The sequence below is a fragment of the Pogoniulus pusillus genome, chromosome 16 (assembly GCF_015220805.1).
Source record: "Pogoniulus pusillus isolate bPogPus1 chromosome 16, bPogPus1.pri, whole genome shotgun sequence".
Classification (NCBI taxonomy): Eukaryota; Metazoa; Chordata; class Aves; order Piciformes; family Lybiidae; genus Pogoniulus; species Pogoniulus pusillus.
Window position 1 is genome coordinate 11590382 of NC_087279.1, and position 14464 is coordinate 11604845.

General features: G+C 44.9%; 1 protein-coding gene across 3 annotated transcripts in view; it reads right to left on the minus strand.

The window, feature by feature from the left end:
• HEMK1 (HemK methyltransferase family member 1) overlaps positions 1–14464 on the minus strand; it is a 30933-nt gene that overhangs the window by 10416 nt on the left and 6053 nt on the right. For all 3 annotated transcript variants that reach the window (XM_064156497.1, XM_064156498.1, XM_064156499.1), the window contains exon 4: positions 14052–14145. In XM_064156497.1, coding sequence (XP_064012567.1) covers positions 14052–14145 — 94 coding nt within the window. The remainder of the gene's footprint in view (positions 1–14051; positions 14146–14464) is intronic.

Below are 14464 nucleotides of genomic sequence, written 5' to 3' on the forward strand. Positions count from 1 at the left end.
ACCCTGGTGGCCTAACGAATGGAGTTTTAATTTCTTGACTCTTTAGCCCAATGAAATGTATTTTTGTTGCTAATTTTCAAAACACAGATGTCAACAATAGAACTGACATGCCAGAAGTCACTTCAACTCCATCTTCCCCACAGGATGCTTTGATTAGTAACCAAATCCTCAGGACACAATCTTCTAGCACTGTTGGGAAAAATAATATCCAAACATCTGGAGCACATTATCTCCTGCAACATCATCTTATTTGCTCCAAAATTCCAGCTTTCAGAATTTGTAAGCTTCAAAATCGAAGATTCTACACCGTCACAGCGTGGTCTGCAAGCTGGAGGCAGAGGTACAGCTCCTAATACCATCTAAACCAATAATCTAACCTGCAGACGAAAACCAAAGGCAATGAATTACTAAATGATTCAAATGAGCAGTGCCCTGCTCATGGATTTCAGATTGTGGACTCCTACTACATTTTGTTGATATAAAGTTACAGGGAAAAGATTTTCATCCATGGTAAAGACTTTCATCCATGCTCCTGGACCTATATACCATTGATGACTCCTTCCTCCCATTAATTTCCTCACAAGTTCACATAAAATCCCCCATAGAGGCAGAAGTCTCAAAGGCAGTTCTACGGTTCATGAAAATGAGTGAGCAGCTACATGAGAAAGAACACATGTACCTGCCTCAGTCTGCAGCATGAAGTTAACTTCCCTTGCCAGAGAAAACGGCAAGACAGAAACCTTGCCACCATCTTCAGTGCATCAGCAGCTTCAGCAGGTGCCTGCTCACTGCAATCCTTGTGCTTTCATGGCACACCAGAACAGAAACAAGACCCTACTGCCCAAGATGCTCTCACAAGGCTAGGTTATTCCCCCTGAGAGGTCTTCCCTTGCACCTCTCCTGTAAATCCAGAAGGACAAACATTTACAAAGAAGAACTGGCTTGGTTTTGCCAGCAAAAGGTATTAACAGGAAAATCACTGACCTTCCATTTTATATGGAATCTTGCATATTCTTGGCACAAGCAGGAAAATTTAACAGCAACACGCCCTGGAAAGCAGGTCAGCTTCTCCCTACCAAAGCAATGGTCTTTCAGGAGCCTACACTGGGCAGGCTTGTACATGAGGGGTAAGCCTTTCCTTGGATGCATCACCCTACCTGGGGTGCAGAGCAATAGATGCCTTGTGCCAAGCTGCAGATACAAATTGGCCTGGCCTGAAGGAAGTAGGGAGAGAGGATGCAAATAGGTATAAACCCAAAGTGTTAAGGTAGATGAACTTCACCAAAACCTCCAAAGCAGCAAAGCGTGGGACATTAGCTGTTCTCTGAGTGTTTTCTGAGGTTTCCCACAAGACAAGAGCTGTGTGAAACATGTTAACGTGCTGTAGACCTGCATGCAAGCCAATAGCAAGTGCCTGCAGATCAGAAGAGAGCCCTGCACTGCTTCACATGGATGGAAAAGCAGGCACATCACAGCATTGTCGGGGCCTTGCAAAGCCAGGCAGCTTCAAACCACTCCATTTTAATAGAGCCTTGAGTCCTCCTGCTGAAGGACTCCAAAAGCATAAGTAAAAAGGAAAGATTTGGATTATTTGAATCTGTAAACACTCCGTATTTCTTACAGTAACATTATTACTTCTTCAGATCAGCTTTTCTAAGCCTTTGCCGTTTTCAACTCTAGGCTTTGCCGCTTCTCCAGCAGCCTGGCTCTTCCAACAATAGTCTTGTGGGAGCCACTGGCTCCTCTACTTTCTTCAAGCTCCTTTTAACAGCCACAGGCGTTGGAGCCCTCAGGGGCTTTTTAACAACAAGCACTTTCAACTGTTTTCATTGTTTTCTCTCAAATCTTCTCCAGTTGTTGAGCTAGGAAGAGCAAGAGATGCCTGTGCCCTTGCTCATCAGATACTCAACAAGAGCATTCCTGCTTCTCCAGACTATCCCTCTGTCTTTCACCGCTTTCAGTGCTTCTCAGCAATAAGCTCTGTTGTGCTCATACCCAAAAGGCCATGACAGAGAAATTAGCAGCCCACAGGCTGGAGAGGCCTTCACCGAAAAGTTTGGTGACTGATGCCTAAGCTAGCCTCCTCCAGGTACAAGGAGCCACACTGCAGTGCCCTACCCTGATTACCATGTCATTATTGCCACTGCACTCTGCCAACAGCCTCCAAACATCACACATTCCTTGTTGCTGCCCTGGCATTCCTTTGCTAGGAAATTATGGGGGAAAATATTTTTATAGGGTCCCAAGAGGACTGTGGAAAACCATTAATGGACTACCTGTACTGCTCAGCTAGCAACAGGGAAAACCAGCCACCTTATCTACCCACTTTTGTGTGCAAATGACTTTTGCCTTTCACCTAACAGCTTCAGAGGAATTGTTTTGAACACACTTCTGCAAGGGAGACAGCCAGAGATTGAAACTGCAGCTGGTGTGGGGAAGCAGGTGCTGAAGATTCTAAGACCACAGATGAAGAGCCACCCAAAAACTTCTGCTGGGCTATTAAATCACTCTTTTAAATACCAGCCATTTCTGGTCACTCACAAATATTTCCAGGAAATCTCTGCAGTCACTCAGAAGAACCATCTGTCTCCAGGACTAATCACAGGGTAGCTCAAGTTACTGATTACAAATGTCCAAATGTAAATTTCACGTAGTAGAACTACTGCCAGCATTTATTAACTTCTTTAAGGTTTATTGTTAGTAATTCCAAGCTTGGAGTTTTCAATGGTTCTGATTTACATATTCCACAGGGAAAGTATTTTTAGAGTGCTTGCCAAAGCTCCTACTTAAATATGACCGATTTCTGGGTTTACCACATGTATATTAAAAAGGGATGCTGGCATTACTTAAGCTTTGCATCCTCTCTCCTGCCTCCCTTGCCTTACTGTCTTGCTTGTTTCATATACTCTTTACTGTGGCAAAGGCTAGTTTTCTCAAAACACGCATGGTTATCACAAGAGTTCAAAATTAAAAGGTATTACAAACATGACAACCTAAACAAACTACATTCTTTTCCAGACACTGATATCTCACAACAAGCAAAAAGTTCAATAATTACAAATATAAATTAATTTGTGAAATAACTTTGATTGGCAAGCAAAACAGAAGGTGTATTCTAACTGGCATACTAGGAAAAGAAACCACAGGATTATTTGGTGCTGAATTCAATTTGTAATTATGTATCAAAGGCAAGAAATCAAGACAAAACAGAATGCAGTGAAGTAAGAGATTTTGTAACTCTGCATTAACTGTCTGTGACACCATGGTCATTGAATCAAAGAATGCGTTAGGTTGGCAGCAACCTCCAAAAGTCATTCAAGTCCCATCCCCCTGCAGTGAGCTGGGACATCCTCCATTAGATCAAGCTGACCAGAGCCTCATCAAGTCTGACCTTGAATTTGTCCAAGGATGGGGCCTCAACTACCTCTCTGGGCAAACTGTTCCAGTGTTCCACTACCTTCATGGCAAAGAGCTTCCTCCTAACATCTAACCTAATTCTACTCCTCTCACATTTCAAACCACTGCTCCTCATCCTATCACTCCAGGCCACTGTAAACAGTTCCTTCCCAGCCTTCTTGTAGGCTCCCTTCAGGTACTGGAAGTCCTTTCCTTCATAGCTTTCACATGAATACCACGTTTCCCCAACATCTGCAGAAGAACCATGAAAGCCCAGCACCCACGACACAGTCACTGCCACTAAGTTCCCTTTTCAGAACTCACAAATTAAGTTACCCAAAATTGCTTTGAAACAGTATTCTTAAGAGTGTTCTTAGTACTTTTCATCTTTTAGCTTCTCTGAGCACACCACCATCTCCAAGATGTCACTGCTGGAAACTGATAGATCACTTTGCAGAACCCCTTTCAAATCTCACCGTGAGATGAGGTGTCTCCGGCCACACGTTACAGTGTTCACATAAAGACTATGAAACGGCCTACAAGACACATTCCCCACCTCTATGAAGGAATCTGATGAGAACCACAGCTGGGGAAGAGCAACAGAGAGGTGAAAGGTGTTAAAAAGAGATGTCAGTCCCAAGCACAGCGAAACTGGGACAACAGCAGATGGCCAAACCCTCTGGTCCTTATGTGTGGGATATGCCACATCTTCTCAGGCTGAACATGTTCAGAGCATAAACATCTGCTAATACAATGCCATCATTACTAAAAGCCATCTTCACTGTCAGTTTGATCACCAGCTCTAAAGGCTGAGAGATGGAATTATAAAAAGTTCCACTGGGAAATAAGAGAAAACACTTTGGCAGCCTGGGTAATTAACTTTGGAATGTGCTAGGTAAGTCCTCCACATCCTGGCACTCCCAGCTGAAATGGCAAACAGTTCCAGGGGGTTTACTGTCACTCACAACACTTAGAGGATTCAATACATCAGAGAGAGAAACATCCTTCACTACAAACCAACCAAACAACCCCACAACTAAAAAGGGCTATTGAAAAACTATTTTAGATGAAACAAAGACTTGACAATCCAGGTGTCTTTATTGTCTCTAAAAAAAGGAAAATGAGTTGGCTTGCTCAGTGGCCTTGTCCCTCCAACACGCTACCTTTCATGTCCTTATCCTCAAACAACTCCTACTTTGCAGATAAGCAATTGTAACAGAGTCACCAGCCCAAAGTCACAGAAGAGCATCAAACACAATGCTCCAGAAGCCTCATTCATGTCTTTCCAAAGACACCACTTTAGAGCATGGAAGCAGATCCCCCAGAGCCAAGCTGGAAACAGGCAGGGATACAGTTGTGTGATGGCAACTGACTTGCAGAAAAGCAGAAGGCACAAGGATCAAAACTAGATGCCCACACCAGCTAAACAGTGTCTGACTGCTTTTGAATCATCTGTTTGTTTCTACTGTTGTAGACAAACCCTCTAAATATAAAACCCCATTAAGGTGCAAGCAGAATCATAACCCCAAGGGGCATCTTAGAAACATGACCCAACCCCACATTTCCCATAGCCTGCTAACACTGGATATAGGATGAATGCTCAAGTGTGGAGTTACTAGAATTAAAATTGCTGCTTACAGTATGTGTCACTATTGTCAGGAATGGCACAGTCCACACTGAGCTCTTACTAACCAGTGCTACAGGTACTGGCAAAACCACTTTCATCTTGTAGTCTGGTGCACACATACATGGGTATAAGAGTAAGCTATTTTTGTGTCAGAGGCAGGAAGTGGAACATTTTGAAGACATTTTCTCCCTTAGTCTGTGCAAGAAGTTTCTTCTTACCAGCAAAAGCCACTTTTGGAAGGAGTAGGAGAACTGAATGGCAGACAGAACCAGAGAGAACCTCCAATCGGCTATTACTAGCAATGGCACAAAGGTGAAAGGGAGACTGGGGCCTGGGCATGGCTTGGGTAGCCCACATAACTCAAGAGCTGCCTGCAGGGGGATACTGTGCATTTCATTCAACAGACAGAAGCAGGGCCAGCTCACAGCTGTGCCACTACTGGTGTGAATAAATCCCAGTCTCTCTGCATGTTGCAAATCCCTCCTGCACAGCAACAATCAATAAACTTCCCCCTAACTGCCATTTTAAAAATACTTTTGGGCAAAACCCAGACATATTCACAAGGATGTCAAGAGCATCTGCCACCTCCAGAGCCTCTGCATTCATGATGGAAGTAAGCCAGGTAAGGCATTTTACACTGCACTGGACTGGAAGTGATGCAGGTATCACATGAGGGGTTTTCAGGGACCTACTTTCTGTTGCTTAGCACAAAATGGACTGGGGAGAATGCATCCAGACCCTCTGCATCTTTGCCAAGTGAACTGTAAAACCTACAGGGGAAAAAGCAGGACACCCTTGAGAGGGAGAAGGGTCCTGACTAGCAAATGGAAGAGCTTGCAAGAACTGGAAGACATCCATTACCTGCAGTTCCATATACAGAGGACACAAATATTTGCTTCCCATGCTACTTAATTTCCAGCGTTCGGAAGTTCTCAAGCTTTCATCTCTTAGCCAAGCCACTCACAGCACGTTCTCACCTTGTGATTCCAGGAAGCCTTGCTTCACTGCCAGATTTGCCCTAAGTTCACACTGTCATTTACTTGGATTTCCCCCAACCACATCTCCTCTGCTGAGTGAAATATAAAGCTTTGTGAACACCTCCAGCTTTCCATGAGCCACTTGCCTCATCCTCCCACTCACAACTCCTGCTTCCCAGCCCCCCAGCACACACTCATGTTCTAACAGGTTCTTGGTATTACCTCCCCCTCCCTGTGGCCAGGTCTCTAGTTCACTGTATTTCTTGGAACTGCAGCTGCACAAAGACAGAGCAAGGACAGTGTCTGCCAGCACCCAAACCACAAGCTCCACAGCTGCACAGCTCCAGCCAGCACAGGGTCAGGCAGCTTTCAGCACCACGACAGCCGGAAGGAAACAGCAGATTCTGACTGCTCTGTGGTGGCTACGGAGCTGTGTGGAAGTCCAGAGTTGAGGCAATCAGTGCTTCAGCCCAGCAACAGTGAATGACCCACCCCATGTTACTGTATTAGAAGTACAAGGCTAAGAAAAACATGAGAAGAGGAATGGGAAAGGCAAGTATGGAGGTCACAAATTCATACAGTGCTCCCTAGAAGCACCCTTTCCTTTTGTGCCCTCCATGCTCAGGGGAAAGCAGGCAAGACAAGGTTTTAGGGTGACAGGCCAGAGTGACAAGAAGCTCTAACTTTTGACGTTAGCAAACAGGACAAGGAAAGCAAGAGACACAGGAAAACCTGGTTAACCTTCTCTCTGCTCTTGCACACTTCCTGGGAATGTTTTAGTTATTTGCATGCTTTCCAGAAACTTCTGTTCTCAGAATCCAGGACTTTCTATAGAGCCTGATCTGATATTAACCAAATCACCCCTCCCCTCCTGTTTGCCCATTTGGCTGCCAATCAGCACATGACCAAACACTGGGAAGCCAAGCTGCAAACCTAAGCCCATGGCAATAGTCCTAGAAGATCACTGCCATGCATCCTCCTTCCAAAACAAGTCACCAAGCCAGCCCAGTGCTCAGTGTGCAGGCAAGTACAGCACTTTTGTCCTGGGCGAGAAAGATGTTGCACAAAGTCCACGGGACTCACCTATACAGATACAAACCAAAACAGCATTATGACTCCAGAAAGAAGTTCTGAAATAACTGGTTCCTGAAAGAAAAGGTGGCTTTAAACAGAAGCAATGGCAGACAAACAGGTAAAGGCACACACTGAGGAGGGGACTTCGCTTCTCTGTCACACAACAGAAGCAGACCCTGATGCGTCTAAGCACATGCCAAGCACTCTTCCTTTGTTGGAGGAAAGGCTCTGAAAGCACTCAGAAATGACTTTGCCAAAAGTCAGCAACCTTTTCAACCTGTATGTGTTAATCTCTGAGAGAAATTACGACGTTTGTCATATCCAAACTCAGCCATGGCCAAGAGGTGCAAGAAGAGTGGATCAGAGTCAGTGTAAAATGGTGGCATCTCAGGTTTCCAGCTAGGGTCTGTCTAAGTACCTCTCTTTAGAAGCAGCTACTGGTACTGATGACTGCCAGACACAGCATCTGGTCCAGCTCACTAATCCCTACCTCAGAAATTCCAGTTACTAAGATGCCTGAAAGAAGACGGGGGTAGGAAATAGATTGTTTTTTCCCTGTTCATGTGGGGACCCCCTGAGTTCAATCCCTCCTGTTACAGTCCTCCTATAGTTTTTCTCCAGTTTTAGTCCCACTCCAACTGCTGCTGTTATTAAAATCTTTTAGAGGTTTATTTATGGTAAAAAAAAACCAAAGCATTAACACCATGGAGCTCTGGGGGTAAGTTTGTAAAAATCAACCTGGGGAACAGGTTTGTGTGGGATTTAGAAAGAATAGCTGTTGCCAGCTTTATATTTCTGAGTCTGTCTTGGAAATGAGCAAACTTTGAAGCAAATCTCTGTACTAACACAGCCTTCTTTTGTTGCCTAAGAAGCCAAGAGAAACTACTGCCACAACTTGATCTTGGCCAGTTAGCCAGGAACAATCCAGCTTCTTCATCCATTTCCTTTTCAATAAGAAATCTGTCCTGGGAAAACATCCTATTCTCACTTGGCCAGCAACAGACTCCTGCTAGGCTGTTTCAGTAACTAATTACACTTTCTATTAAAGATGTGCACCTTTACTTCTGGCCTGCACTTATAGTGCTTGTTATACGCACTTGTCTATGAAACTACAGAGATTTCAGTTATCAAATTTCTGCTGCCTGTGCCAGGTAATTAACCCCTCAGCTTGTCTCTGATGAGCTAAGCAGCCTTTCACAAAAAGGCAGATTTTTCCAGCTGCTAAGCCACCTACTGGTTCCCCTTTAAACCCACCTTTCCATTTCTTTCTTATCAGTAACATAACTGAACATAGTATTTTTGCAATTATTCCACTACTGTCACACAGAGATTATTTAATCCTGCTACTTCTATTTGGCAATTGCCTGCTAACACCCACAAAGATCACATTAGCCTGTTTGAGCAGCCCACTGAAAATGGGCACTAATGGCCAGAGCATCTGTAAGAGCCCCAAATGTTTACCCAAGCTACTCTGGCAGCAGAAGTCCCTCAGCCGTAAGGCACAGGCTGCATGATTTGTCTCTACCTATATGTCCCTATTAAACACTTGTACCAAGCTCAAAAGGCAATTCCCATTGCTCTACAGCAAGAACAGGCTCCCGTCACAATTCCCATTCCCCGGCCTCTGTGCCATAGCCCACTTTTAGAGAATAGTTTTCCTCCACTATATTGATAAAATATTGCCTATCATATTGGCTAAATCTGATCTATGTGAGGCCACAACAGCAAGGCTCCAGCTTTGGCATGTTTATTTACAGCTACGCATTGACAGAGAGCAGTTAATTTTTGACCCATTAAATAATGCTCTGTTGCATCTATGTTCACTGCACTTTATAGGAACCTGTATATATAATTTCAGGAAAGGAACTTAAGTTAGGTACAAGATAAGGCACTGTTATCCTTTTCACTTCCCACATTGGGCAGCCAGTGATACAGAAAGGAGAAGCAGCCTCCCATTGAAAAGATAACTGGTCAGAGGCAGAATCACGAATAAAAGCCAATCTCCTGACTCCTGATCAATGGTTGTACTCACTAGGCAGTGTGACCTTTTGATCTTCCCCAAAAGTAAATATCTGTGGCAATGAAACAAGAGAAATGAAAGGGGAATTTGCATCAAAAGCTTCCTCTTAGCACTGATTAAAACAGAAAATGTGTACAGGCCTTTGTCACAGTGCTGGAGAAAGCTCCACCTTGCAATCCCTGTATTTGCATACCTGTGTCAAGAAGCAAAAATCCTCCTTCTCTGTGTGCTTGACTTTCATGAAAGGTTAATGATTATGTTTAGCTGGAAGGAAGGTGAAACTTCACAAACAGTTTCTCTAAGCAAATCTCTGCCTGAAGAGCTCTTGCAGAGCAGCCCAGCACAAGCAATGCCCCACAGCTGACAGATGCAAGTGAACAGCAATGGTTCCAGTGCATGCAGCATGTTGTCACAGGAAAGGCACATCTAGCCTAGGAAACAAGTGAAAAGCTTAAAAATCATAGGAGGAAAAAAAAAGCATGATTGGGCAGCAACAGGATTACAAATTACAAATGCTTTAGAAAGCATGAATGGTTAATGTGTTACATGTAATAAGAAAGGGCTTTCCTGTTAAATGAGCAGGCAGCACTGCAAGCAAAGAAAACACTTTTCCCACTTACAATACAAAATTAGAAAGATTCACTCTCAGATGATGTCATGGGGGCTAGACACAGACAGCCTCCAAAGAGGATTAAACAAATTAAAGGAGGACAGATCCAGACAGAAGTATGGCCCCAAATCCAGCTTTTACTAAGAACAGTCCTTAACTGTTGTCTGTCAAAAGGAGGGGAGATCCTTCCATGCCTGTCTTTTCCCCTGCAATTTGTCCCACTCATCTGCTGCAAGCCCCCATCAGACAGAGCAGATTGAACCAAATGGACCAGCAGTCTGACTCACTAAGCCTTTAGCCTTGCCCTTGCAGCAGATTGTAGTTGCTGTTTCTGCATGACTACTGAAAAAACATCCAGAACAGCACAGAGTTGTAATTTCTTGCCCTGTCTCCTAGGCTAACCACACATCCTCACCCTGCAGTGTCCGCCCTCACAGGACAATGAACTGTTCCCATGGCAAGCCACCACAACAAAACCAGACAGAAAAAAAGGGGAAAAAAAATGTAGGGTCTGACCTTGTGCTGAAATGACAACAGGTCAAGATGCCATAGGTGGCCTGTGGGTCTGAAGGGATGGCAAGACTGTGACAATCCTCTCAAGCAGAACTGGAGCTCTCCTCCAGCAGCATTCCTTCAGCAAAAATAAAAACTCAAATGTCCAAAAGCCTGACTCTATCCACGTAGCCGCTGCGAGGGATAAAAGGAGACCATTTTTTGTATTCACTGAACAAACAAGCCCTCATATGCTCTAAAACACAGCGTCTGAGACAGGAGAGGATCAGAAACCCCCAAAATCTCATCGCAATTAACGCAGAACCGAGCCATCGGGACCTCCGCCAGCCAAAGCCTGGAGTGCCCTCTAGGGGTAAGGAACAGGTGAGTCCCACGTCCAAACCACCTCGGAGAGGTCCTGGACCAAACCAAATCATTTTGCCTGAACAGGAAAAGGAATCCTGTGTCCACGGTTTGCTGAGCAATCCTTCTCTTCGGTCTGCTTTTCCTCTGATCCACGCGGCTGCTTCCCGGGTTCTAGTCCTTGCTTTGGGAAAAGGAGTTTCTTCTCCATTCAGACAGTGACTGAGCAGTGTTGAGACAGAGGCCCTTGGACATTAGGGTAACAATCACCCAGCAAAGACAACTCGCAGGACTGGGCACAGCCCTGCATTTTGGCCGCAAACTCCTCCCCAGTGCAGAAGCCTGGCTGTGGTGGTCACAGTGTCCAGCAGGACACCGGGCTCCGCAAGGACTTGCTTGCGGCGAGGACTCTGAGGCTTCGCTCACAGAGGGACAGGTAACTGAAGGAAGGGCAGGCTGAGGACTGCTCAGCAAGGATCTCCTCCAGTGCAGCACATCTGTGCTCACAGATCCACCAGCCCTGCAGCCAAGAAGCTATGACTGAGTGAAATCAGCTTTGTTATGCCCCTCTCAGAGCTTAAAAGAGACCTTCTCTTTTCCCAATTTTGGCTGATGTTCCCTCCCCACCCAGATTCCCATGGAACAGAAGAATGAAGCCACATGTGCTGAATCGATATTCCCAGTGGGAGCATACGGGATAGGGCTCAGCTACCAGACAGAACTGAAGAGATTACCAAGGGGCAAGTTTCACACAGGGCAAAACTCAGCAGAGAGCTGAGCTGTTCTCTTTACAAGTGTCCGTGTCCCCAGGACTGAAACAACGTTGTTGGTTTGTGTCACACTGCATTGGCCTTCATGCCTTACGACACATCTGGGCACAAGAACCATAACCTTTGCTCTGTAACCATAGAATAAAATGTGCATCACAGAGATAGTTCTTCCTCTTCTCATACTTGAAATCAGTAAGCAGGTGCTTTTGCAGAAGCTACTTAATTATGACTAGGAAGCAAATTTGGAACTGCTTGTGTATCCACAGTTTAGGGAGTCACATTTATTTAGTCAAGGACAAGACGTGTGGCTTATGTGTCTAGGCAGCTTGAACCTGGGATGTCAATGCTGGTCATGAACTGCTTCCTAAAAAGCAAGGATCATTTACAAGTATTAGTTGTAAAGCACTACTGGTTTTAAGAATGCTGCAGACAGATCCTAAACACAAAGAGAGCAACAGATACAACTAACAAATACGTTCAAGAGGAGATTATTTCCACTGCAGTTGTGAAGTCTGGAAAAAATACTCTGGTGAAACAAAACAGAGGCAAACTCCAGCTCAAAGCTATCCCACAAAGCTCTCAGTCAGAGGTGACCAATCTTTCCTCTTCCTAGCAGAAAGGCAGGCTCCAGACACCAGCTCACTTTGTGCAATTGGTGACACAGAGTATAGGATTCCAGGAAGCTGCACGTGCCTAATGTGCTGCTGCCAGGTGCTGCAAAACAGCTGGATCTTGTCCTCATGCTCTTCCTATCCAGCTCCCCCATGCCAGATCACAAGAAAATTCGCTACTTTCTACACAGCTCCATTCCTGGGCTATTACCATCAACTCCTGGCCTTCCACAATAAGTGTGCAAAAAATGTGCCTTCCTAGTAAGTAGACATTATTTTTCCCAGAGAGCCAAGGTTTGGGTTATGCTGTTTATATTTTTGCACCAGAGTATGTTAAGTGGTTTCAAACACAGCATGCTACACAGCACTGCATTTCAGTTTGGGCCAGCAGAGATGCTTTTACCAAAATCACATTTGTAGGCACAATTCACGACATTCTCAGGCATTAGCCACTGTGGCTTCCACTCCACACAATAGGCCTTTGTTTGAAACCTGGCACTGTATGGAGAGAATTAGAGAACAGCACCAGAGGAAGCCTTGTGAGAAGATGTTTTGACTTGCAGAAGAAGCAAGTTCTCCCTGGTTTCACAATGCATCCATGAATTAATGGGCAATCAGAGGCTGGAAATGCTCTCTTGAATTAACCAGACCAAAAATATTGTTGACAACAACAAAGCTAACTATTGTTGGGCTCCAACTGGCAACATCATTCCTTAGATCCCCATCTCCAACTTAATCACCACAGAGTGATCAAATCCAGATGGAGAGAGCTTGCACCTTCTCTGGACACAAATGTCATCACTACGATTTAGGGCCCAGCAGGCTCTCAATGAGGTGCTGCTGATGCCCTCCACACACCAAATCAAGACTCTGGTTCTGAATATTCTTCCAGAAGCTGATGAGAGGATGCCCAAGTGGATTTTTTTCTTGTGCTGATTCCCACTCAGTTTTCTAGAACCCTCTCACAGATTCCAGTCGCACCCTCTTCCCCAAAGGGCACGATGGAAGCACACATTGTCTTTGCCATTTAACTTTCACAGATTAAAAGGTTTCAGATGAAGGGCTCTGCAGACTATATTCTCTCTTTAGTGAGCTGCTGCTCTCTTCACACATTCCCAACACCACACCTTCCCCAGCAAAAGCAAAGATGGTCCTCCCATCTCCAAAGCCCATCCAGTCCTTTGCCTCTTTTCTGATGGTGTCAGCAAGGGACTCCTGAATGAGCCTTTCCATTCTTTTTACAGTATGGGCTGCTACAACAAAAAAAAAAACCCAAAACCATAGCACATGCCAAAAAATACCCGAAACAAACTGCAATCAACTAACAAATCCCAAACCCTAAAATCTCCTGAAGACTAGCAAACAGAAAGACTTCCTTTCTGGGTTGGTCCATGAGCTGAAAGCCAGTCTGCTGTCAGGGAAAGTGTCATCATGGAGTTGTTGAGCTTTTCGCTAGCAGCTGGAATACTGGGAAAAATAACTTTTATCTTGATCATACATGGCTGTCCTTAACATTCTTATGACTGACATTCATATTTCACTCCATCCCAGGTTAGAATAAGTTTCAGTTCCTTCAGTTTCCAGTGTTTGTCCAGAAGCCACTGTGGAGCCATCAGACAAGTGGCAAGTGCCATTTCCTGTCAGCCTGCAGTGGTTTAGTCTGCACATGGACAAATGACCTCTCTGGAATCCCTTACCATATTCCAGCAGCCACTTTCTCCTACTTCAGGATTTTGCTAACAACTCTTGGACAACTCGGAGTACTAAATCCACTGGGATAAAGCAGTAGAGGTTTTGAACTTCTCGGAGTCACTACTGCAGCAAAAGTAAGGAAACAAAGCCAAGTGCTTCCATCAACAGAGAGAGATCTCCAGGTAATTAAGCAACACATTAGCTTGCAAGATCTTTTGCCCTAAGTCAAGAGGCAAAGTTCACTAACACCAATTCTAGATCACAAGCTTGGAATCCCCCTCTGCTCTAAAAGCAGGGATATGACCTCCTCGTCACTACAAGCTCACACTATACAGAGCACCTTCATTGCAATGTTGTAGGTGCACTGTGTTACATGATTTGCAGACTCGAGCCCAATCCATCATTTCCCACATCCATACCTCTGTCTCAGGACGAGGAATAAATACTGGGGGTCTCATCTTCAGAGTCAGGTTCTGAAAGTCCCACTCACCAATCACATACTGTACTGGCATCCTGTGGCAGGCAAAAGCAAATGTGAACACTTCAGCACTACACTCCGTAACACACAGAAGGTGCTGTGCAATGCGTCTGTGAACCCTGAGGGAGCTGGGAGAGCTCCATGCCCACAGAAGCATTTGTTATCACTGGGCCCAGGGAACTACAGGCCAGTCGGCCTCACTTTGATACTGAGGAAAGTGGTGGAGCAAACTGTCCCAGAGATCATTTTCAAGCATACTAAGTACAAGAGTGTGACTAAGTGTAGTCAGCACAGATTTACAAAGGGGAAATCACTCCTGATAAACCTGACAGCCATCCATGGCACAATGACTAG